Source organism: Solea solea, chromosome 15 (genome assembly GCF_958295425.1).
Source record: "Solea solea chromosome 15, fSolSol10.1, whole genome shotgun sequence".
NCBI classification, from domain to species: domain Eukaryota; kingdom Metazoa; phylum Chordata; class Actinopteri; order Pleuronectiformes; family Soleidae; genus Solea; species Solea solea.
In genome coordinates, this window is record NC_081148.1 from 18,351,358 (window position 1) to 18,375,960 (window position 24,603).

General features: G+C 40.9%; 2 protein-coding genes across 7 annotated transcripts; one reads left to right on the forward strand and one right to left on the reverse strand.

Annotated features, from left to right (window-relative positions):
- Positions 1–181: 181 nt before the first annotated feature.
- Positions 182–11,084, forward strand: arhgap22 (Rho GTPase activating protein 22). Of its 2 annotated transcripts, XM_058652111.1 has the most exons (11): positions 182–414; positions 552–617; positions 5,229–5,425; positions 6,567–6,654; positions 7,985–8,113; positions 8,233–8,443; positions 8,540–8,672; positions 8,755–8,828; positions 9,094–9,215; positions 9,308–10,331; positions 10,423–11,084. In XM_058652111.1, the coding sequence occupies exons 1-11, from the start codon at positions 327–329 to the stop codon at positions 10,640–10,642; spliced, it is 2,352 nt and encodes a 783-aa protein (XP_058508094.1). In that variant the 5' UTR covers positions 182–326; the 3' UTR covers positions 10,643–11,084. The 2 variants fall into 2 exon arrangements, with proteins under 2 accessions (XP_058508094.1, XP_058508096.1); XM_058652113.1 differs by lacking the exons at positions 182–414; positions 552–617 and adding an exon at positions 1,318–1,825.
- mapk8a (mitogen-activated protein kinase 8a) lies at positions 11,044–24,532 on the reverse strand. Of its 5 annotated transcripts, none has more exons than XM_058652115.1 (12): positions 24,437–24,532; positions 18,682–18,848; positions 18,288–18,417; positions 18,131–18,189; positions 17,881–18,019; positions 17,182–17,347; positions 16,467–16,538; positions 15,935–16,117; positions 15,684–15,808; positions 15,522–15,585; positions 14,006–14,080; positions 11,044–13,011 (listed from the first exon to the last, which is right to left on the reverse strand). In XM_058652115.1, exons 1-12 carry the CDS (start codon positions 24,470–24,472, stop codon positions 12,833–12,835), a joined length of 1,395 nt encoding a protein of 464 aa, XP_058508098.1. In that variant the 5' UTR covers positions 24,473–24,532; the 3' UTR covers positions 11,044–12,832. The 5 variants fall into 5 exon arrangements, with proteins under 5 accessions (XP_058508098.1, XP_058508097.1, XP_058508099.1 ...); XM_058652114.1 differs by lacking the exon at positions 16,467–16,538 and adding an exon at positions 16,860–16,931; XM_058652116.1 differs by lacking the exon at positions 24,437–24,532 and adding an exon at positions 21,996–22,200.
- Between the last annotated feature and the right edge of the window lie 71 nt (positions 24,533–24,603).

Below are 24,603 nucleotides of genomic sequence, written 5' to 3' on the forward strand. Positions count from 1 at the left end.
AGTTTAATTTGGGTTTTCTTATGTCATATTAATAGCTTGTGACTAGGAGAGAACATGTACACTAAAAACATTTAAGAGAGAAACTAAACCTAATATTTTTAAACAGAATCAGCTGTTTTCACTTCTTCATCTCGGCAGTTCACTTCCTGATTGACAGACAGACCGACTGAATATTCAGATAAGGAGGACAGCAGGAGAGCATCGTACAGCTGTGTTTCATTTTACCGTGAAACAGCTGCTGCTTGGGACTGTGTGATGCTCTCGTGTGCAGTGTTGAGAGTCTGGCTCGGGGCTGAGAGTCATCTGGACTGCCCATCAGTGAATACATGGCGAGCAACTCCCGCATGCCTGTCTTGATTTCCTGTCGTCTATCAGAATCTGTTCCCGTCAGCATTCCTCAGACACACATCACTGGTGCGTTTGTGGCAAGTATAGTAGTCCCTTCTCTCTGGGTATGTGAATGTCATTGTGTCTGTCTCTAAAGTAGGACTTGAGTTTTCAGTAGTGCAATTATTGAAACCCTGAGTGAGAAGCATACACTGTGCATGCAGATGGGTTCGCTGCCATGATACCATCCAGGTCTCCACTGACCAGTCACAAACCAAAGGATCTGTCAGGTATAAGTTTTCTTTTCTATAATTCTGTTTAGTATATATGGGACATTGTGTTAAATGTGGTAGTTATCTACTGTATGTTGTTTCTTGTTTAGTCTATTTGCATATTATTTTATTATAATCCCACAGATCTTTTTTTTTGTGTGAGAAGCTTTTAGGAAAATGTAAGGAAGTGATGTGTTGCGTCTTCTTTACACAGCCTCTGTAAGGCTGTTATTAAGAGATTATTACAAATCCGAGAAACCTCAGTCACTTACAGTTGTCTCTGTGCTGCATTTGAGCCTCATCCAGCCACACGAACTGCAGCATTTGTCTGCTTTATCACATCACTACCAGTCAGACAGATGATATGAACGAGAACATCACATCACCCCTGAGTGCTCTGGCTTTCACCAAGTGATTGAGTAAGTGAGTAATGTAACATTCGCCCCCCAGACTATAAATCCTAACCTGAACGAGTCATGATCAAGTCCTGTTGGGTCAGTCAAGCCTTGTCTCATATCTGCGGTTGTACCGGTACAGACCGCACAATGGCATATCCACTTTTACTGGATCCGATATTTAACAGTGAGAGTAAAGTCTGTTGAATTGAATGTGTTGATTTAAGTTAGTACTTTGAGGTCGTATTAAATATCTACATGAGTAAACAGCTGGAGGGATTGTGGGGCGATGGGGGGGTGCCATTGAAAAGAAATGGGTGATGAGAGAGGGGGCACACAGCCAGACATATTTATAGACATTGGGGAAATTGATACTGAAAATGTGCAGCAGGAGGCAGAGAGAGAGCAAAAGGAGAGTGGGGGAGAGACAGAATGGGCAGGGCTCTAGATATGTATGTGAGAACAACGGCACGCTGGATCTGTCGGACAGAGAGGGGGGAGTGAGATGAAAGGAGGGGGGAGAGAGAGAGAGAGAGAGAGAGAGAAGGAGAGTGAATGGTTAAGTGCTTGTAAGTGAGTGTGTGTGCACAAGAGTGTGTGTGAGTGAGAGAAATCACATGGAGACAGTGTCCAAGTGCAAGACAGTGAGCTGGGGGAGAGAGATGCTGAAGGAGGATGAGGAGTAACAGGGCGAGGCAGCAGCGTCAAGTGCCGAGTGTGTGTGGTTGAGGAACAGAGTGTGAACAGAGGGATGCAGTCATGTCTCTATGAGAGGGAGCAGCACAGCAACGGTAACCATGCTGAGCCCCAAGATAAAGCAGGCACGCCGGGGTAAGCGCAGTCCCTCCTCCCCTTTCCTCATCTCTTTTCTCTCCTTTTTTTTTTTCTTCTTTTCTTGTGTCTTACTGTACTCTCTACTGTCTTTCCCCTCCAACCCTCTCTGTCTCTACAGAGCCACATCTGACCTGCTGTCTTTGTAACAGCAGTAATTATAACAATATTGGTGTCAGTGTGTTCACCGATAATGACATCAAAAGGTGTCACTCTGCAGCCCAGCACAGAATGATATCAGCAGTTTTCTTACATGATCTTAAGTTCATTGAGATTTAACAGGCACTACTACGGGGTGATGTAATCCCTCATGTCTCGGGATTGTGCCATCTTTTGTCCTGGAGGGTTTGATCATGATGGAGATACAGTGAAATTGTCATAAACATGGCTGCTGGATGGGATAATTCTCGCCATAGGAGTGGTGACATTTTTCTGCAACTGTGTGTGTGTGTGTTTGTTCAAGATTTACCCCCTGGCTTGTGGGACGTGGTCTGTAGCAGGTGACGGTACTCTACATTAAGGCTGGTGAGGGGAATGCACGGATCTCCATGCCTTTAAATCCCAACAGCTGACTGTCAAACATAGTTCCTCTAACGTGGGGTAAAAATCCACCTCACGACTCTAGACACCACACATGCATGCCTCTCACATGACTGTGGGAAGAAGGATATGGAAGCTGTAAACCACCACTACAACTCCTGGTCCTGAGAGAATCACGATGCAGTGTTAAAAATACTTGCTGTGTTCTTCAGAGCAGGTGGTTTCTATAGACTTCTTACACAAATGATGTCATGGCAATAGACCTGTATTGGCTTTCTACTTGATTGCAGATTTAAAGGCATTGCCACACTGACTGGATATTCTGATCGTCATGAGTTTGCATGAAAGTGTGTGTGCGTATCTAGGTTTGGCTTCATTTGGCTGCCTTTCATTGTCTAATTCTACACCAGCAGTAAAAAATAAGACCATAAAAACTGACTGGATGGAGAATTGCCTTTTGTTTCTCCTTCGTGAACACAGTCAGAGGGCAAAGTAGGCACTTCGGTTTGCTTGCCACGTATTTCTGTGCTTGCCATCTCTCATTTGCTGTAATGGTTAGCCCTGCTCTCCTCTGACCCTTTTATTTACCAATAAATTCAGACAGCATCGCAGAGTTGGATCTGCACATTTAGAGGCTTGAATATCAGACTCGACTCCTGAGCAGTTATGCGGTGTGTGGTGTCTCATTGATGTCACTGGTCAAACTGGGTAATTAGCTGTGGTTAAGGCTTTTTCCTCCATTATCTGTTGGGTTGAAGAATAACATCATTAGTACATTTGAATCAATAATAATAATAGGGATTTGCTCATGAGAAAATGCAAACTGTATAGGTTTTGATGTTCCATCCTATTTTGTACAGTGCAGGGATATCACTGTGTTCCAAGAGGCAATACAACGATATGCATCATAAATAATCATTATTATTGTAATATGGCATCACACCAACTGGGACCATTTTAATGCCTAAGTGGAATGATCTCAGATGCCAGAACACATTTGTGGTACAGGACTTTACTTATTTCAATTGAATGCTTTGCTCTAAACTTCTACTGCACTACTTTTCAAAAGAAAAACCTTGTTTTTCCCTCAACTATATGTATTTCTTTTTTTAAATCTATTGCCACTGTCATTACAGATTTTCATTTACAGTACAGTACTGTGCAAAAGTCTCAGGGCACCAGCAGCTTTGTTGTGTTTATGTCTGTCAAATTCTGCAATCAGTGGAATTTGGACTGGAATGAACAACAACATGTGTTTAATAAACCTGGTGTAATAAACATTTTTCACAGCAGATATTCGTTGATATGAATAGTTTACCAATAACGTTGGTCTCTCAAAACTCCAGTTTTAAGAGAGTCGGGGTCATGCAACACTTTAGAAGCTGTTTTTTTTCCTTTAAAAAGTGTTGTTTTCTTTGTCATTGAGCAATAATTGTACTGCATAGTCAGTGTAGCATTGCTAAAACAACAAATCTACTGGTGGCCTACATCTTTTGCACATTACTGTATGTGAAATTTCTAAAATGTTATGTAATAAACTATTCAATCGTACCATGGCAGGAACGCACTTCTGTGTGTGTTTCTCCTGGTGTTTTTCCTAACACTTTGTTAACAATATTTAGGTACTAAAACAGCAAGAGATTACTGTCCAAACAAAGAAACACAACTCTCGTTTCTGGTATACAAAGGCCAATGTGGTTTTCTGATGTATTTGGGAGAGTGAGGGGCAAGCAGGTGTCCACCATTACAAACTGCAGATGTCATTGGACCTCTAATTTTACCCAGTAAATTTTCTGAATAATACTTTTCATTATCCGTAATAACCTTGTACGTATAACAGCTCATTAGTAATGTATATCATAGCAGATATGTTCATTATTTAATTACAAATGAGATGATACTCACTTCCTTGCCAACCGTATATAAAGAAACAGTTCCTCTCTGAGGTGTCTTGCTTCTTTTAAAAGAAAAAAAAAATACATGAGCACAACGTGGCCGCATGCGCTGTATTTATAGATTCTGCTCTGTCTGCTTCTGCTGTCAGCATACAGATTTGTTGATGACTGCTTCACGTGGTCTCCAGTTCTCTCCCCTCCCAGCAATCATGACTCTGCAAATGAAGGGCACCCAGAAAGGGCACGAATGAAATGAGAAGTCCCTAGAAGAGAGCTGATAAGAAAGAGAGAGGGAACCAGGGCAGAGAAACAGAGAGAAATTTCAGAGTAGGCCTTTACAGATACTGTGCCTTGACTGCTGTCCTCAGCAGAAAGCAAGATGCAATTAACAGAAAAAAAAACTTCATTGATTTCTCTCTCCTCTGCTTTGTGTTTATCTCTCTCCCTCTCTCTTTCCTGTCCTGATTACCTATGAGGATGTAAGCTTTTGTTGCTGTTTCTATTCTATACGTTTGCCATATAGCTGCTAATATATAATCCATGCTAGTAATCAAGTCTATTTCTATTAAAGCACTACGTGGAGCTAATATAGTCTCTGTATTTCAATTAAAGTGGACATCAGCAATGTTATTATTAATAGCTGAAACACAAAGCAATGCAGTGCATGTCTTTTCTACAAAATGGAGGCTATAACTTGGTAAATTTACTAAATAGGAAATCTGGAATGCATGGTTGAGCCTGTGGGCTTAGTTTGCCCCCAGGGACAATTTTTTAAATGATTATTTTGGATTGTATTTGGGTGGATATTCAGAACATCTGATAAACAACAACAAATAAGTAATTCCCCTTTTCTCTGCTTAATTGTCTGTCCCTTTATCTATTTCCTCGTCACTCCCACTCTCTTTGTTTTTCAGCTCAAAAGATTTTTCCTTTCACCATATTAATACAGTCTGTGTGTCTTCATGCAGCACGATCCAAGAGCATGGTGCTTGGAGAGCTGTCTCGAGTGTCCAGGCCCTGCTCGCCCCTGGATCAGGAGAAGGCACTGAAGGTTGGCTGGCTGAAGAGGCAGCGTAGCATCATGAAAAACTGGCAGCTGCGTTGGTTTGTCCTGAGGACCGAAGCGCTGTATTTCTACAAGGACCAGGATGAAACCAAGGCACAGGTGACATGCACAAAAAAAACACATATTTAATATACAAGACAGTTATCTGATTTCATTTACTGCGCCAGGTGGCTGCATTTCTCTGCACTCAAATCAATTCTGGCCGAAAGCCTGATACATAGTCAAGCTTCATGAATTTATTGTATTATATTGCCCCAGGGCCACTTAATCCATTGTGTGTTATCCAAATCTGAAAATAGCTTATTGACTCTTTTAAATCAGGATGACAGTGTGGAATTAAGCACATCACTTGTTGTGGGACCATGGTTTTTAGAGCTGCACATACTTTTCTTTATACATTTTGTGTCAAATTCAAGTGGTGACACGAGATTCTTGATTTGACCATTGACAGACATCATGTGCAACAAGGCACCTACTGGTCCATTCCAGCTGTCAGGCACACCGGTGTTCACTCATATGTGCCATAATTTATCATCTATTTTCCTCTAAATGGGAACATAATTTACAAATTTGGCATCATGTGCTATTGAGAAAGACCTGAAACTAGTGATTGAGACCATTCAATCCTTAGGAAAATGTTTACTGATGTCACCATTTTCACATAGACTTCCTAGCCCCCTAGTGGCTATTCAGTATATTCTTACTTTCGTGTCGTCCTCTCCCAGCAAACCAGAAAAGCACATACATATGTTCATATTATTATAGCTGCATAAGTATCCATTCATCTTTCCTACAATAAGCCTTTACCAGACGATGACCCGTACGACTGAGAACTTTCACAGACAAAACCTCTTTATGTCCCTAATCTCCATTAAAGCCATAATATGTGCTTATTGCTCTGACACACACACCGATTATGTGGTCTGCCCTGTGGTTCTGTTGTACTTAGTAGGTGAACTTTCACCCTCTCTATGCCTTATCATAAATGCAAACACATCAGGAAGTGGCAGAGGGCTAGAAGAAGCGATGTTTCCCTGAGTCATCCCTCCATCCATCATTGCTTTTTTTCTGCTGGACAGATGCCCAGAGCCCATAGTGCTCAGAACGCTAATGTTTAACTTGCATTACACATCCAAGTCCAGAACCATTAATTGACTTGGCCAGTCACTGCTGTTGTTGCTGTCATGCTTGCCGCCTGTCTGTACGTCTGTCTCAAGCTTTCCTCTCCTTTCTCCGACAGGGTTGTATTCCTCTGCAGGGCAGTCAGGTCAACGAGTTGCCGGCCAGTCAGGACGAGCCTGGTCGCCACCTTTTTGAAATCGTTCCAGGTGAGTTGGCGTGGAGACAACTCAGCTGTGTGGAGGGAAGTCAACAAATAAGTCTTGTTCAAAGGGATGCTGAAGCATTTGTTAAGTGCTGACTGCCAAACACTTGGCTGACTTTGAGCTTTTATTTAAATTTATATGCGTCACTAAATCCTGAGGTAGTCTAGCTAATGTAGAATGATATTACATCCCGCACATTTTAAAGGTTTTTGCTTAATCAAGATCAAAGCTGGATCCAGAAGCTGAGACATAGCTTTACCTGACACTTGACTGTTTGTGATATAACCTGGAATTGTTTAAGATCACAACATTTTAACTTGATGTCAGGTTTGCTGTTTCTGCGTGGCTTGAATGTGAGATTATATTCTTCATACGCAGTTATTTTAGTAAATCTTGCAATGATTCATGAAAAACAGAAGTTAATCAATAGCTGCATATGAGTCAGAGGATATACATACTGTTTGCAGAACAGCAGAAAGGATGCAATTGCTAGTCATGGTGCAATGACCTCATTTGTTTCTACAATTCTGCTCTTGACAGCTTTAGGTAGGGTATAATGGACCAAACTCATGTAGAGGTTGTGCCAACATAGATTGACCTACAAATTCTTCATAAAGTTTCTACAGCTGAATGATTAACACACAGTTATTCACACATTTCCTGTTTTCACAAATACACCGACGTGGTCTTTTAAAATAGTCTGAACTAACAGAGAGAGAGAAAGAGAACAGGAACAGAGAAAAAGGCCCTGTACAGAAAGAAGAGTGTGCATGCAGTTACTGGTGTCCACAGGGAACACATTGTCTTTCTTGGTCATTTTCTTGGCCAGCAGTACCAGGTTTACTGTTGTGAATGCAGGTACTGATAAATACACTACACTGCGAGGCACCTGCAGCCTCATCAGTAGAAATGGAAAAACCTATTTTATATCACACACCAAACCACTTGCTCTTACAAATTTAACAGTGCTGCCCCTTTTTGGTGTATTAAATCATTTACAAAGTCCCATTCAGGGACTGAGCTTCACATAGTGTAATCAAAGCTGAAGTAAAATAAAATGAAATGTCAAACTAAAATGTCAAACCGGAAAGTATCACGCTGTGTGTATCCAGAGGAAGGAGGAACAGAGCTGTGCAGCTGTGTCTTTGTACTTTGTGGGGATGCTTGAGCTAATATGGTTGATGCTATTTACAGTACGTGATGATCACCTACGCAACTTGCAAAGACGATATTGCTTCCGTACAACATATCTAAAGTACAGTTGTCTTGTAGAAGTGTTTGTCATTTTGTCCTGTAGTTGAATTATTTAAATAAAGTATGGTTGTGCTTTCAGGAGGGCCTGGGGAAAAGGATCGAACAGGGATAAGCCATGAATCATTCCTGCTGATGGCCAACTCTCAGAGCGACATGGAGGATTGGGTCAGAGCTATACGTAGAGTCATATGGGCTCCGCTTGGAGGAGGTTTGGTTCTTTAAGGTTATGCAGACACACACTGTATGGTGTTCTAACACACATGCAAGTCTACATACATTAAAAAACCACTAAGATTGGTATTCAATTTCTGTGTTGTTTGAATTTAGGAGTCTTTGGGCAGCACCTTGAGGAGACGATGTTGTACGAGGCCCAGTGTGGCCCACAGCGCTCAGTCCCAGTGCTGGTTGAACAGTGTGTGTGTTTCATTCGGGAACACGGGCTTGAGGAGGAGGGCCTTTTCAGGGCTCCTGGACAGACCAATCATGTCCGAGAGCTGCAGGACGCATTTGACCGTGGTGAGAAGCCAGTGTTTGACAGGTGAGACGGGGGGGGCTTTTGTTTCATGTATGTTGCCCCAACTTTAATCAGTGCCAGATATTATTACTCTATATGTGCACTCTCTCTCTCTTACAGTACTACAGATGTCCACACAGTGGCATCCCTGTTAAAACTGTACATACGGGAGCTTCCAGAGCCTATAATTCCATTCTCCAAATACACTCAGTTTCTGTCTTGTGCTCAGATACTTAACAAGGACAAAGAAATGGTAACATAAAACGTACTTTTCACACTGCATATTCATTTGAAAAAATGTTTAGCGTGGGAGTAACACTTTTCTCTTGTTAAAGGGTATCACAGAGCTTGGCAAACAGGTGAAATCCCTTCCTCAGGTCAACCGCAACCTCCTTAAATATATCTGCAGGTATGTAAACACCTCCAAGTATTTGAGCTTCGCTCACCAATGTGTCCTCGTCATCAGGCAGTTTAGTTCGTTCTGTAGCATCTTTCATATAATGATGATGATAATGAGATGAGCTGAGCCCACACACCAGACAGAGGTGTGACTCAGTCCTGCTTTTTCCCAAGTTTGAATATCATACAAGAGGGTTTAAACATCTGTTGTTGCTGAGGATTATATGTGGAAAATACAGCATGAAGTGTTCACACATGGGTACTTGCGGGCTCAGGTTTCTGGACGAGGTTCAGTCTCACTCCAATGAGAACAAGATGAGTGTTCAGAATCTCGCCACCGTGTTTGGACCCAACATCCTTCGGCCCAGAGTGGAGGATCCTGTCACCATGATGGAAGGTCAGTGATAATGTCAACATACAGCACGTTCATCTGCAACCAAATCTGTAATCAAAAGTGTATAATTCCTTGATGTTTGTCATCGTAAACAGGAAGTTCACAGGTGCAGCACCTAATGACCGTGCTGATCAGCGAATACTCTCGACTTTACCAACGTAAAGAGCAGGAAACAGAGACCAAGATCTCCCCACAACAACAGAGTCCTGTCCAAAAGTGCAAAGTGGAATGGCTCTCACAAGAAGATAGTGACCCAACACCCTCCTCAGGCACAAGAGCCAAAAGCCCGAAGGAGAAACTCCAATCTTCAACCCCTTCCCTAGACAATAAGCCAATTACATCAAGTCCAATTACAGCATTACAGAAGGGTGAGGATGGTCAGATTGAGGGGAGGAGTAGAGGTAAGACAGAGGAGAAAGTGGACGAAAAAGCAGATAGCAAAACTGAAGGAAAAGTTGGAAGTGAAGCAGCTGTTAGTCCCAGCAAACAGTCTAAAGCGCTCCCCCCGTGGAGGTGCTCCTTCAAGGGCAGTGCAGCATCTGGGGGGACAAGGGGAAAAATAGGGGGATCGGCAGGGGATGTGTCAGCAGCTGGTGGGAGCAACTGGCTGATGAACGGCCTGTCATCCCTCCGAGCTCACCGGCGCACCACTTCATCTGGCGAAAGACTGAAAGACTCGACACTGTCTCTGAAGGATTCAACCCTCTCCCTTAAAGAGACCACACTCTCACTTAAAGACTCACAGAGAGACTCTGAAGAAGACTCCTCTCGAATGTCCCTTTCTCACAGAGCCTTCCACCAGTCCCACAGACTGTCTGCCTACGACAATGTTGCCCCCTCCAGTCTCAGCCTGCCTGCTGACACCTCCTCAATCTGGTCGTCCGTTGAGATCTCACTTGCCGAACCAGAGGAAAGCGATAAGGCAGTTAAAGTAGGGCAAAGTCAAGAAAACCTCACAGAGGTTAGGGAGAGTGCTGATACTGTCACAGTGGATCACAGTGGAAGTGGCACTGAGGATGATATTGCAGGGGCAGATGATGAAGACCTCACCGACATGCTCCTCCAGCTCAAACAGGAACTGAAGAAACAGAGGATGAATAACGAAAGCTGCATTCGCAAGTAAGAACAAGTCTGTTTTTCATTCCTGTCAAAAACAAATTAAAGCAAGAATGATGTATTATTTATGACCTCTCCTTTTCCTTTCTTTGAGGCTGGAGGAGTCCTGTTCTAAGTACCAGGCCCAGGTTAACCGCCTTGAAGAGGAGCTGGACCAAGAGAAGAAGAAGTTCCACATGCTGGAGATCCGACTCAGGAACTCGGAGCGGGCACATCAAGATGCAGAGAACCGAAACACTCTCCTTCAGCAAGAGATGGAAGAGTTCTTCAAAACTCTTGGAGACCTTACTACAGGAGCAACACGGACCAACTAAACCAGATCAACCTGCCATCATCTGGTCTATCAGAGGAGGAAGGGCTTCATTTCTGGGAAGACCAGCCAGCCCAAAGCTTTCAAGACCAAATACCTCTAGTGCAGTACTACTTGACATTAGACATCTTGTGCCTACACTGACCAATGCCAGTGCCAAACGAGAACTCCTCTGGACCAAGCACTTCTCATTTTATCATTCCACAAACTTCCTAGCAATTATATTCCATAGGTCATGTAGGTGATTATTTATTGACTAAATTCCTGTGTAAGATACCAGAAAAACCCTTACTAATGATATGAGGTACTTTTCTTATACATCGTCTGTTAAGAGCTCACACTTTTGAAAGCTCTCTTAAAACTCTTGATAGAGTTTTAAGAGGTAGAATGGAATGATATGAGACATTAAAATTCAACTCTTTTATTTGCTTGAGTTGTACGTATCGGAGACAGTTTCCATTTCGGATGTAGATAACTGATCCGTCAGTGAGGCAGTTTCAAATCCAAAGGCTAACATACAGACATTGGGCCTTACTATAGACACAACAACAGATTTATTCTTTGCGCTCAGTATTTGGCTAACTCATCAGAAGACTGCAACATCATCCCCATAGTGCTGAATGGCTTTTCTTTCTTTCCTTCTTAATGTACATGCACTAAAACCCAGATTTGCGCTGAGAAAACTCATGCGTAGTCTATTCTAACTTTTCTAGTTTTGAGAAGATGGAGGGGAGAGAACAACCTCAACGACAGGAAGCCACCTTTGTTTTTTTTTCAGAAATGTGATACAGAAAGGGTCAGGACATGCGTCACATTCCCCAAAGAGCATTCTGGGAGATGATGCTAGGGGTTACTGCCTGGACTGCCCAACCTTGAACAGGGCAAATTTGAGCCATCAGTTACATCCAAAGGTTATCATGGCAGGTAGCAAATGCCTGTTTCCTGATTCTCAGAAAAATGCATACATCTACATTAAAATGTACAGATCGATTACCAAGTATACTAATCTATGAATTATATTGCACAGAAAACGAGGAAAAAAAATAGAACAAGATGCATATAAATAGTACTTCTGAATGAAATGTACATTACAAACAATAGATGCCTCCTAGCTTGAAATAAATACATAAATAACACAAAATACAGGGATTTTTTTTTCACATTTCTTTCAAATGACGTGTTCCATGTGTGTATGTGTGTGTGTAACATGTGAGGTAGAACTCAAAGACGCACCATAGACGCGAGGAGCATCTGCCACGGAGAGAGGGCTGAAAATCACTGAACTGAGTAAGAGCACTTAAATGAAATATCTTGAATATCCGACAGCTGACAATAATATCTGAGAGAACCTGCCAAAAGGTCAAAGTGATTAATTTAGACCCCAAATAAAGTTCTCTTATGTTAGCGTGGTTGTTAAAAATATTAAGTTGTTACAGCGCTAATGGTAATCACTGGCTCCTTTACAATACCACATTTCTGTTGACGTACATTCACCCCATTCTGCCATCACCATTACCTATAATTCCAACTGAAGTAAATAAATAATTTGAAATACAGTACGTTATCATAAAAAAAAAGAAAGAAATAATGTATCAGGGCAACAGGCCATTTGTCTGCTTGTCAAGATACACACAATCAGTTATGACATAATACTAAGAAATAAGTTAATTTTGGATGCTTTCTACAAGAAAGATGAGAACTGATGTCAAAATAAAACCATCTATTTGCATAAGGACCAAAGATAAAAATGTGCTATAGTCTACTTTTGAAAAACTGGTGTAGATTCATTCAAATGTCCCAAAAATCATACAAAAAAAATGCCAAATGAACATTTCCAAAAAATATACTCAACGTAATATTGCAGTGCTAACCGCAGTAGCTAAAAACAGCAAATGTAAAGAACACTCAAAGCCCTCTCTTTCATAACATACATCACAGATCTTTGCAGCAAAAATACAGTAATAATAATAATAATAATAATACAATTTCAAACCACAGTCATTTACAGCCATAAAGAGGGAGGAGAAATAAAAACAAACTGTACATTAAAAGCGATGCTCTATAAACTAACATTAAAAATGTTCCATTGGCCAGAACCCTGTCTCATCATATACTCTGATGAAGAAAGGTTTGTTTGTGTGTAGGTATGGGTGTGTGTTTGTGTTTGTGTATGTGTGTGTGTGGTATGTGTTTGTTATCTACAGCAGGCCAGAGCACCCAGGGAAGTATGGCCGTCCAAACTGCTGTCTGTTTCAGAGGTCATGGTGGGGTCACTGCAGGGGTCTGTGGGCTCCGTAGACATGGACGAGACATCGTTGGCCGAGGAGGAGGAGGAGGACGTGGGCTGAGGGGGGCTATCGATCACTGCTGCACCTGTGCTGCGAAAAACACATGGAAACGCATATGTTTCATTGAAATACACAGGATTCCGATGCTATCCGAAGGGTCACAGATGCACATCAGCAATGCTTTGAATTTTTAATTCCACATAAGTGCTATTTCATTTAAACTGGGTGATAGGTATTAATAGTAGCAATAATTTAAAGCCATAGTGTTGTGAAGAATCCATATTATGAGAATAAAGTTTAACAAATACAGTACAAATCTGCTTTGAGAATAAAAGGTTGTGCTTTAATTGAAGTAGGTTGACTATAATTTTATAATTAGACAAAATAGAAGACCTGAACAAGTTGCCAGGCTATCACAGGGCCAACGTACAATTAACAAACAGTTAATTTACAGTCACAAATTAAGCTGCCAAGGGCCTTTCTGCATGGAGTTTGCATGTTCTCTCCTTGTGCGCGTGGGTTTTCTCCGGCTTCCTCCCACAGTCTAAAAACATGCAATAAGGGGATTAGGTAAATTGACCTTAAGTGTGAATGTGAGAGTGAATGGTTGTTTGTTTCTATATGTGGCCCTGCGATGGAGTGGCTAGAAAATGGATGGATGAAAATTAACAACATCGTATGACTTTACTCTTGAAATATTAAAAGGTCCAATGTGCAACATTTAGGAGGGTTTATTGGCAACACTGAATAGAAAAATCACTTTATTTGTATTTAAAGGAAAATCCTTGTTATATGGGTCCATGTTTCAACAGCAGCACATGCAGAAAAAAACCAGCCACAACATGCATCCCGTGTTTTGAAACAGAAGCTTACTGTGCATACCAAAAACAACAGCTTTCCTGGCAGGTGAAGGCACATATCACTTGAGTGGTGGAATCCTCAAATCTTCAGTCTCACCTTTAGATGTGACTACTTTATACATACTGGACCTTTTTGAAATAATGGTAGCCATCATGTGTCTCTAAAATAAAAATGGTACTGACTCAATGTAATTCATCCTCCTCGTTATGATTACTCACCTAAAGGAGGTGGCTGGCCTCTTATCACTCCATTTTTTGTCCACTCCAATTCACTCACTTCCTTATAAATTAGATCTGCAGATAAAAGAACAGAGGGAGATTATGTAGGGCAGAGGAGACGGAGAGAGATTACTGACATGTGTATATATATATATATATATATATATATATATATATATATATATATATATATATATATATATATATATATATATAGTTACTGTATACACACACACATATGTACTGTATGTATATGCCTACAGTATGCGATAAACTTCTTTCTCTACGGTCAGAGTGTATTGCATACTGTACAGTCCAAGCATCAGATATCTTGTTTGGACAGGCTGTGCTTGTGTGACCCTTCTAAAAATGAATGAGGGGTCATTATCACCTGGCACGGTTGAGGATGAGCTCATCATGTTGCACAACTGAAAGTGATATTTCACTCACAAATGTGAGTCCTCGCGTGCTCCACAGAATCAGATTCCCCAGTGGAATACGTTAGAAACGAGGTTTAATGAAAGAACATGTCACACAACTCATCCCCTGGTATTGTGGTGGGGATACGGACGGAAAACAATCGGCTACATGGGAAACAATGAGTGTGTGTCTGTACAGTACATTTACCGGACGTCCCATGGGATTTCTTTATACATTATGTCACTACTGATTAACTTGACAGAGACCATGACCAGCTAATTATTGTAGTTCATTCTAAACTCATTTGATTTGCAAATCAAAATATTAATAATTACAGTACAAAGTCATATATCAGTCATAATCAATAGTATATCCAGTATTGTATTACTTCTTAGACTATATTAAGATACTTCTTTTATCATATTCTATTCACCTTATTGTTGATTTTATTGCTGTATTCTGCATTTTTATTGTACTTCATTTTCCATGAAGTATGTTTTACAATGATGCCATAGAAAAGTTGATGTCATTATTGTACAATAATACATGTCTTGTGAAGATTTGTCTTCATCATCTTTTAAACAATAGCATGTTTAATGGTAAACTATAGAGATATGAATCGGTATTTGTCAAAATCACTGGACACAAATTTGATGAACAAAGTGTAAAAATGTAAATAAAAATCAGCAAAAGCATTTTAGCTGAGTCATGTTTCGTCATGTTTATTTCTTCTTTTTTTGGGAGAACAATATTTGTTACACAGTTGGAGAATTTTGTCTTTGAAATGACTTTGAAGAGCTTCATAGTTCATAAATGGTGTAAAATAACTATATCACACAAATATCAGTATCAGTAGATACTTGAGTTTGTGATATCGGTATCAGACAAAAAAAGTGGTATCATCCAATCCCTACTAAATGACTGTGAATATCCAGCTTTATATTCATATTCATAATGTATTTATCAATCAATAGGTAACTTATCCGAGCACTGGGGTTTACTTGCTCCACCTCAGGAGCCAGAGAGTTAATTCACACGCTGACTGAATTTGACAGTGAAAAGTAACATGTTAAGAATCCTCCTGGTGTCATCTTACCTTTCCACTCTTCCACAGTGTGTTCCCTCTCTTCCAACTGTCTGTCTGGGATCTTCGGCGGGGGCTAAGCAAGAGAACGTGGTTTCAATGACGCATCTGTGTTTAATTTCAAAAACTTCAAGTATCCAAGGGTCAGGTGGTCCAAATCGGAGATCCACTTACCGCTTCTACTTCTGCTGGGTCATACCAAACATTGATGTAGGGGTGCTGCAGTGCCTCGTCTACAGAGATCCGTTTGGAGGCATCAATCACTAACATCTTAGATAAGAGATCTCTCGCTTGGCTCGCTGAGGGACGAAACAGACAAACATAAAATGTTGCGCAATCAATCACTACAAAAAGACTACGAATGCACGTCGATGAATGTGCTCGTGAGTCATTTAGCTTTGCGATGTAATCAAAACAAATATAACCTTTCAGTTTGTTGTGGTCAGAGTCGGCAGGGAACAGCACGTCCGGGAAGAGTTTCTCAAAAGTGTATCCAGCATAGCGTGGTCGGTTTTCTACATAAGTTCTTACGGACTGATTGAGCTTCATTAGGAAATCCTGGGATGGAGTGCCGAGCTGCTCAATTACCTTGTTCCACTGGTCAATGTCTGCAGTGAAAATGTTAAGGAAACCAACCACACACACACATATACACACACTGTTACTTCTACACAGTCGTCAGCACATCATTAGGGCAGTGGCATTTATCTTTCTTTGAGGTGCACAGACCCACAGCTTTAATTATATAGTCTACGTACTCACACGTGACCTATAGTGGTGCACCCACTGACTCCGTTCCTACATTTCTCACACACAACTCTTGCAGTTACTGCCCTTTTTTGAGATGATGGACGTGACGTTGGAAAACTTGTACTAAATGGAAAGCAAACTCAGGATGGTGTTGGATCTCTTCACACAGAATGAAGTGATGGATCAATCGACAATGGGGAAGGATACGATCAGTGCCAGGAAACAACACACTTCCCCTGATCATCTCAGCCACAATGCAGCCCACTGACCATACGTCCACTGGAGGTAGACATTAGATGACGGGGGGGGGGGGACATGCAAACAAAATGATGAGAAGGTAAAAAAACAAAAAACAATACAAACACACAACAAAAATGATGATAACACAGACTGAAAAGATGGTGTCGTGCATGGAAATGCATGCAGCATCAGACAAATATGAGGTGAAGTTGAGCAGATAGAAATGAAAAGTGATGCATGAATGAATTAAGAACAATAAACCATTCCCCAAAGCCTGGAACCAACTATTACATTCAAGGCAAGAACTGACCAGGGAGAACAAAACCAGTGTGACGGAGCATTCAAAAGACCCAAGGATACAGTCCCTTCCTGGGAAGAGGATTTTATGACGAACCATTTCTGCCAGTATGCAGCCCACAGACCATATGTCCACTAGTGATGTGGAACATGGTGAACAAAGCCAATATAAAAAGGTGAGAGGAATGCACAACAACAGGTTAGTTGCAAGTAGAGGGCAGGTTAGTGAACATTTTCTTACAACAACAAATTCCCATTATGTACAAGAGCAGCTTAGGTAAACAGAATGTTGATCTTCAGGTTCCTCCATGACATTTAACAAAATAAAGTATTTCAAGTGTTAACAGCATGGCAGTAAATATCTATCTTATAGACTAAAACTCACCGTTGGCTTGATAGCCCATGCCCAGGATAACCTCGGGTGCTCTGTAGTAGCGTGTAACCACATACGGTGTCATCAGAAGGCCGGTGGCAGCCGTCCGAGCCAAGCCAAAGTCCAAAATCTTCAGAGTGCAATCTGACTTGACAACTATGTTACTGGGTTTAAGATCCTGCAGACAAACACACACCAAAACACAAGATGGACCCACATTACAACATCTGGACCACTGTCATTTTCTAGATAGGTGGCTTCTTCATTCGAGCGGGGAAGAATGGTAAAAATTTACAGATTTTTGCTTTCTTTTTTTTCTATTACAAGCTGCCCTATTCAAGATGAAGTGCAGTTTATATCATGGGCATTAACTCTACACCTGATTTCATCCATATGGCTGATTTATACAATAATCTGTCCTTTCAGACAATGTAAAGATTGAGAAATGTTGCTTACTTATGTGTTAAATTTAGCTTTTCCAATTAGAAATGACACAAATATTAACATTTATGTTTTATTATTATTTCCCCACTGTATTTTTGGAGGGTTTGTTGGTTATTAAAGTATAATATTCAGCCTTTAACTGTGTGCAAGCTGACCATTTGCCCTTATACTTTAGAGTCAAGTAACATGGCTGGTTTAACCGTTCCTCTTAGTGACACAGGAATGGCATTAGTCTGTGTATTGCTGGCCAGCTCATACAGTACATACCCTGTGAATGATACCGGCAGCGTGGAGGTGTTTGATACCACACAGCGTCTGATAGAGTAGATAAGAGAGCCTCTCGTGGTCCAGCTCCATCTGAATGACCTGGCACAGGTTGGCATCCATCAGCTCCATCACCAAGTATCTGACAGAGAAGACGGAGGCGGAGAAGCTTTTGAGCAAACGCCACATCAAGTATATGCATCATAAAACAGTTCATGAATGAACACACATTAGCACGCATCTGTCTACTTACACATCTTGAAATTCCTCTAATGATTTTTGTGGTGTAAATACATTTAATAGGCCAATGATCTGTGGGTATAAAATCATAAGAATCATGTCATTTACATCAAGGACAAAATACCACGTTCAATGTGTAATGTGTAACCGCGTGATGTTTGCATACTCACATTTTTGTGATTGACATATTTCATGAGGACAAGCTCTCTGTACGCCCTCTTGGCATGGGTTTGATTTTGAAAGGGCCGACTCAGCTTCTTGATGGCGACATTTCGTTCAAGGACCTGGTCATAAGCAGAGCTGGAGAACGAAAGATTTCAAGCTGCGGTGTCGAATGAGGCAGTGGATATATATATGTGCACTGTGTCACTTCAATATTCAAATATCAATATCATGTAGCTTGTCCTTGTTTTTGTCTTACAGTAAGCTGAACTTCCTCGAAAGAACAGTTAACTTTGAAACTTTACCGTTGTAATTTCTTGAGTTGATGTTAAATTAAATGTTCTTTACATTTGTTCCAGTGACAAAATGAAACCGGTGACACATATTTAAAGATAAACTCACCAGACGATTCCCTGTGCTCCTGAGCCGATGGGTCTTAGGTTCTGGTATCGCTTCAGTACTGTGAATGTTGAATCTCCAACATCAAGGCTGTAGAATTCCCTCTCTCGCTTGTTTTTGTTCATGGCGATTTCTTCAATTACTGCTCTCTGTGCATCCAAAAATGTCCTCTGTGAACACACACACACACACACACACACACACACACACACACACACACACAGAGTTTAAATAGGAACAGGTCTACAACCACAGATACCACAACAGCCACTGAGCAGATCAGCGTGAGAATTGTAAAAGTCAAATGGAAACCCTTGCTCCGAAGAGAGCAGATAAGGAGCAGTGGAGAAAAGACACTGCTGAATTCCACACTTGTGGCGAGCACTGCAGTTGCTTATCTCAGCGACTCAGCAAGCACACTGGGATGGAAGATTTGATATGATCAGCTGGGGTGGCAGGACAGCAGGCCTCAGGGGAGGTCTACCACTTCATCATATGAAACCTGATTCTCAGAGTGGCACTGTCACTCTGGAAAATGAAGCCCAGTGATAATTCCTTTGAGTTTGGACTCTGGCCCAGAACTGCAGTGCAGTTCTACACGCAGGTTTAGCAAAAGCACATGCTAATGGGGGAGAAGCTGCACCAAGAGGCAGTTAAGCACAGATGATTCACAACACAGAGACGCTACATCATTCATTTTCATCATCAGAAACAAAACTGGAGAGAAACTACCGCTCACTTCCGCTTTCTTTTATTCCATTCTTACATAAGCACCATAATCACCCTCCGCATTCTTCCGCTAGACACACAGTCCATATGAGGGATGCAACTGCCAGAATAAAATGAGTCAGCCCTCCTTCTGTTCATCCAACGTCACAACGACGTACATGACATCCGCCTCCCTCGCAACATGAAAATAGACATGCGGCTCCTTTCTATGCTTTTGACAGGAAGACAATTACACGCGTCTGACTTATGAATGATGAATGACATTGCAATTAGCCAGTGCAGTACTGTCAGTGGTGTATAGTTATATGTGAGGTCATTGCGTTTGTTTAAAGAATGGCAGTCCATGAGGATAATTCAGGTCAAGTGAGCACTCACCTGATATATTTTTTATTCATTTCTATTCAGTCCTGGGCGCTGTTAATATTAATGAGCCTGCTGTAAAACAACAATTATTGATGCTTACAGATAACTGCAGCATCGACAAATCCCTCAAAATCAATTACACGCCACTAGATTGCAGTTATGTGTCAGCTCCTGTATTTAGAGACGATGCAGCAGCCACATAGTACAAGTGGTTTCATGCAGCACCCAGGATGTCTCTGGTGAATATATAGATTTGAAGGTGCAGGCAGAGCTCTAGTACTTTCAGGTACATTTTGCAAGGACATTCCTGGAATACACAACCCTCTAATGATTTAACTACTGTTTTTTTTCTACACAAGCCGTGTCTCTCTCTGTGTGTGTAAAGAGCACATGAACGGCTTCCAAACCACACACTTAAAGGTCATTTTGGATCATTTACACAGAAACATTTCACAAAACTGAGGCAAAACATTCAAAGCGTGTACAGCAGAAGTGTTACCTCGTAAAAGTGTGTTAGTGATATGTGTCATTATCAACCAGCCACCACATTAAGACCACTAACTGGTTCTACTGCTGTGACAGATGCATAAACGCTGCATGCATGCACACTCACCAGCAGATTAGGAAATAAAGTAACATCATCACATATGTGATATAGCCTAATCTTACAATGAGGGCGCAGCAATTAATCAAAATGTTATCAAAATACGGCCTATTGCAATTATTCAGTATAACTTAAAGCCAAAATGTGTGTCAAATTGACCATCTCTTTATTGCTATCTTTGATTCTCACAGATCTGTGCAAATATCAAACAGTGATCATTTTAAATATGCTATTCAAATGAAAATGAGAATTATTATGTACAAAATACCATTCCCCCTCTTATAGCGAATCATATCGCACTCGCAATTTCAGTCAAAAACAATCGCAGCAAGATATTGAGGAAAATTGTTATAAGATCATGTGAGCATCAACATCAACATCAACATGTGCATCATATCACAGAAGACATACACATATTAATGCAGGATATTACTGCTTGAATTAGAGTAAATGCAGAGTTTTCCTAAAGCTAGTTTTGTTTGGCCAACTAATTAACATAAAACTAGGTTTCTCCAAAACCAAACAAAATAACAGCCTAGCACACTTGAATTAAAACCCCCAACTTAAATTAGATGAGAGGAAACTGCAACAATGAAAAATCACATGTCTACACACTTATTTAAAATTTTGTTTTTGGATTTCTGTCTATCTATTTCAACAGTCTATGTAGAAAGGAATGACTTTGTTTAGAGAAAATAGAATAGAATAGAATCTTTATTATCCACCAAGGTGGAAAATTGTATTTGGCTCACCAATTACAGATTACAGTTAAAATTGTAAAAATTGTCAAAATGAAAAAAAATGTATTTCAGCCCAAAACAAAAGTACATTAACACTATTGTATATACTACTTATTTATACAAACTCTATAATACACCGCGATATTTAACGATATTGCACGGTTTCCGAATATGATATACTCATAAGTAAACTGTCTGGAAAGGAATGAGCAAACATATCTGGCTCCAGTCCACACATGCACATCGTCAGACAGAGACGGAGATGATAGATTTAAACAGGGAGACACTGCAGATTAATAATGAAGACGGTGCAGATGGACCAGTATCGAGGCGCTACTTATTTTCCGTATTTGTCAGTGTGTTACTGTTAACCTTGGCCACTCGACCCCTGCACTCGTCTTGTGGACAGTAGCGGCGGCACACGGACAGTTGCCCGCATTAGCGAACAGACTACTGCTGCTGCTGCTGCTACTGCTGCTGCTGCTGCTGCTGCTGCTGGTGCACCAGAGGAAACACATGCATGTCAGAGCCTGGATGAGCAGCTGCGCACCGCGCAACAATAAGGACACATTATAGCAGCGATAACAACAAACCGGCGTCGTGACATGACAGGGCCTGTTCTGCTCTGTCTGCTTGACAAACACAGCGTTCACTTCACTCAGTGTCCGTGGTGACGCCGCTCGCCTCGATTCTATGCGCGAACACTGAGTCCATATGACGCACATTTAAGGGAGTATTCTGGCTTTAAGGCAAAAGGAGAATTAACGCTTATTAAGCAACAACAGTCGGTAGACGAGCGTGTACACAGCGACATGCGACCCTCCCCCACGGCCAAACAATGAGCACGCCTGAAGGAGCAGAGGTGCGGATTCTCATCTTACCTCTGTCATCAAATCCAAAACAAGCGATCGACCCGAGCTCCGATCAGCGGCGAGAGGCTCCGGTGCAGCGGACTGTTTGTTTATGCCGCCGGTGAACGCTGGTTTATTCCGTTTTGCGGCTTAAAATACATGACCTCACCAAATTCAATCGCCTACGTTTCAATCTGGGAGCTACTGACAGGCCAGGACGCGCAGTGCGCACGGGGCATGCGTCCCAGGCAACGCGTCACTCATCCACAGAGACACACCCACCATCTCCATCCATCCCCCCTTTCTTCCTTTCTTCCTTCCGCCTCGACCAGGCGCAGTCAACACAAACCCAGAAAGCTCCAGATGGAGAAAATCTGCTCACGAAATCATAATGTTTGATGAATAATGTTAAAATTTAGTCGAATGTATATTAAAATCAACAACTGACTAATGCAGTAAAATTATAACAACAATTTAGAATACGTTATGCAAAAATACATATTAATCATTAGGTAACGATGAGAAACGTATGTATAAAAGATAAATTACTTATCATAACGATAATAAAATACACAAAAAGATCAGCTAATGTTTGCTCATCATTAGTTATTATTACAATAGGGTACGCATAAAAGATTAACTTAATTATTATAATATTAATAATAATGCATTTAATTTATAAGCATCTTTTGAACACTATACAAAGACAAAACAATAAAAACAACAGAGAACAGTAAACAGAAAGTGGAACAGTGCAATTACAGAGAATATAAGTTATTTTGAATAAGTGAGCTTTGAGTCTTTGAGCTTTTTTCAGTTATGGATTATAAAACTTATTTCACATTACATCACATTATTGATGTTACTGTCTCTCCCTACGGTTCTCTGCTTTAGATTCTGTTCAGTGTCATGGTTATCATTAAGTCCGTATTAACTAATCATTCATTTTAAATGAGCACTCTAATATAAACTGCTGTATATCCTCTTTTCTTGTGTCGAAGTTTTAAAAATAAAAGGATTTAAAACGATTTAAAAACAATGGTGTTGAATGTGTTTTTCTTCTTTTTTGTAAATTTTAGATGAAAAATACATCTGTCTATGTTGCTCTATCTATAGAATGACCCCCTTGTTTTAATGTAGATGTACAGTATGCTATAGGACCTAATGATAACTATATTATATAATCTGTCAGAGCCATAATTGACATATTTCAGTATAACATTACTTAACATTTCTGTATGATTGAGCCTGTATATTTGCTGGTGGTATAAAAAAAATGTCTGATAGTTTTGTGTATCATAAGGTCTCGGGTCAAAAGGTCATTCTCATCTATTTTGTAAGTGAAACAATTTGCACTGGGAGGTGATGCATCATGCATGTTTCCCCCTCCTATATACAAACTGCCCTTGCTGCAAAATCCTTCACACATGCAGGAGGAAATGGAAGGACAGCTGAATGTCTCACCGTAAAGGACACATTCATACAGAGAAGCACATTCACAGTGTCAAAAACAACTTCCATTTGTGATGATGACGGTAGAACAAAAACAGGTCTATGATTACACAGAATCATAGTTATTGTCTAGTCAGTGTAAGTGTCATATACCTTCTTACTATATGTTGGTTTTTTGTGTTACTATTGCATTTGTATCTTCTTCCTATGTGTGTGCCTTTGTGCTATTGTTGTCTTCTTATCACCTCACTACATATGTAGTCTTGTGTTTGCATGTCTGTATGTTATATATATAATATTCAGACTTTCATTCCATGTAAGTTTCATTCCATATATTCAGGTTTCATTCCATATATTCAGACTTCCATTCCATATAATCAAAGTCTCATTCCATATATTTAAGTCTCATTCCATATATTCCATATATTCAAGTCTCATTCCATATATTCAAGTTTTATTCCATATATTAAAGTTTCATTCCATATATTCTTAAATGTAAACAATTGTTGAATGGCATGCCATAGATATTTAGATATTTAGATAGATAGATAAATAGATAGATAGATAGATAGATAGATAGATAGATAGATAGATAGATAGATAGATAGCCCATATCATCTCTACATTTCCAGCCCACATTAAAATGTGTACTCATTTGTATACTACGGCAGTCATAGGCTCTGCAGAAAACCTCTCAGCTCCACGCACGCTACAACATCGAGAGTGAACCCACCACGGCGCCACGCTCTGCATGCAGGACATGTGACTGAACACGGACTGGTTACAATTACGTTAACTTAGCGCTGAGTAGTTTAAATTCTCCCCTGCAGCCACCTGACAGCCTTAGATGCTTGTTATTTATCCTTGTCCCTGCGCAGACAGCCCGGGGCCTGCAGGGACAAGCTGCGCGCACTAGACCTGCTCCTGCTCCTGCTGCTGCTGGGAAGAAGAGGCATGGATCGACGTCCCAGCAGCGGCACCGACTCCCGCAGCAAGACGAGGCTACTACACATTCTTACCCCTTGTTCGAAGAGAGACCGCAGTGTTATGATCATTGTGGGGGAGCAGCTCTGCTGCGGCAGCTGCAGGCTACAGTCCGCTGCTTTGGCCGAGGTCGTTCGTCCTTCCCAGGCTTCTCTTTAGCGCACCGACCGCCGAGGATCCACCGCACCTTTGGGCGTCAGGC

Excerpts from the sequence above, each read along its gene's own strand:
- mapk8a (XM_058652115.1), bottom strand. The coding sequence starts at position 24,472 with ATGATCATAACACTGCGGTCTCTCTTCGAACAAGGG. Across the intron at positions 17,348-17,880 it reads CTGCCGGTATCATTCACAGG|GATCTTAAACCCAGTAACAT; the intron begins GTATGTACTGTA and ends GTTTGTCTGCAG. Across the intron at positions 15,809-15,934 it reads TGACCACAACAAACTGAAAG|CGAGCCAAGCGAGAGATCTC; the intron begins GTTATATTTGTT and ends TTCGTCCCTCAG.
- arhgap22 (XM_058652111.1), top strand. The coding sequence starts at position 327 with ATGGCGAGCAACTCCCGCATGCCTGTCTTGATTTCCTGTCGTCTATCA. Across the intron at positions 8,444-8,539 it reads GAGAAGCCAGTGTTTGACAG|TACTACAGATGTCCACACAG; the intron begins GTGAGACGGGGG and ends TCTCTCTTACAG. Across the intron at positions 8,829-9,093 it reads CTCCTTAAATATATCTGCAG|GTTTCTGGACGAGGTTCAGT; the intron begins GTATGTAAACAC and ends TTGCGGGCTCAG.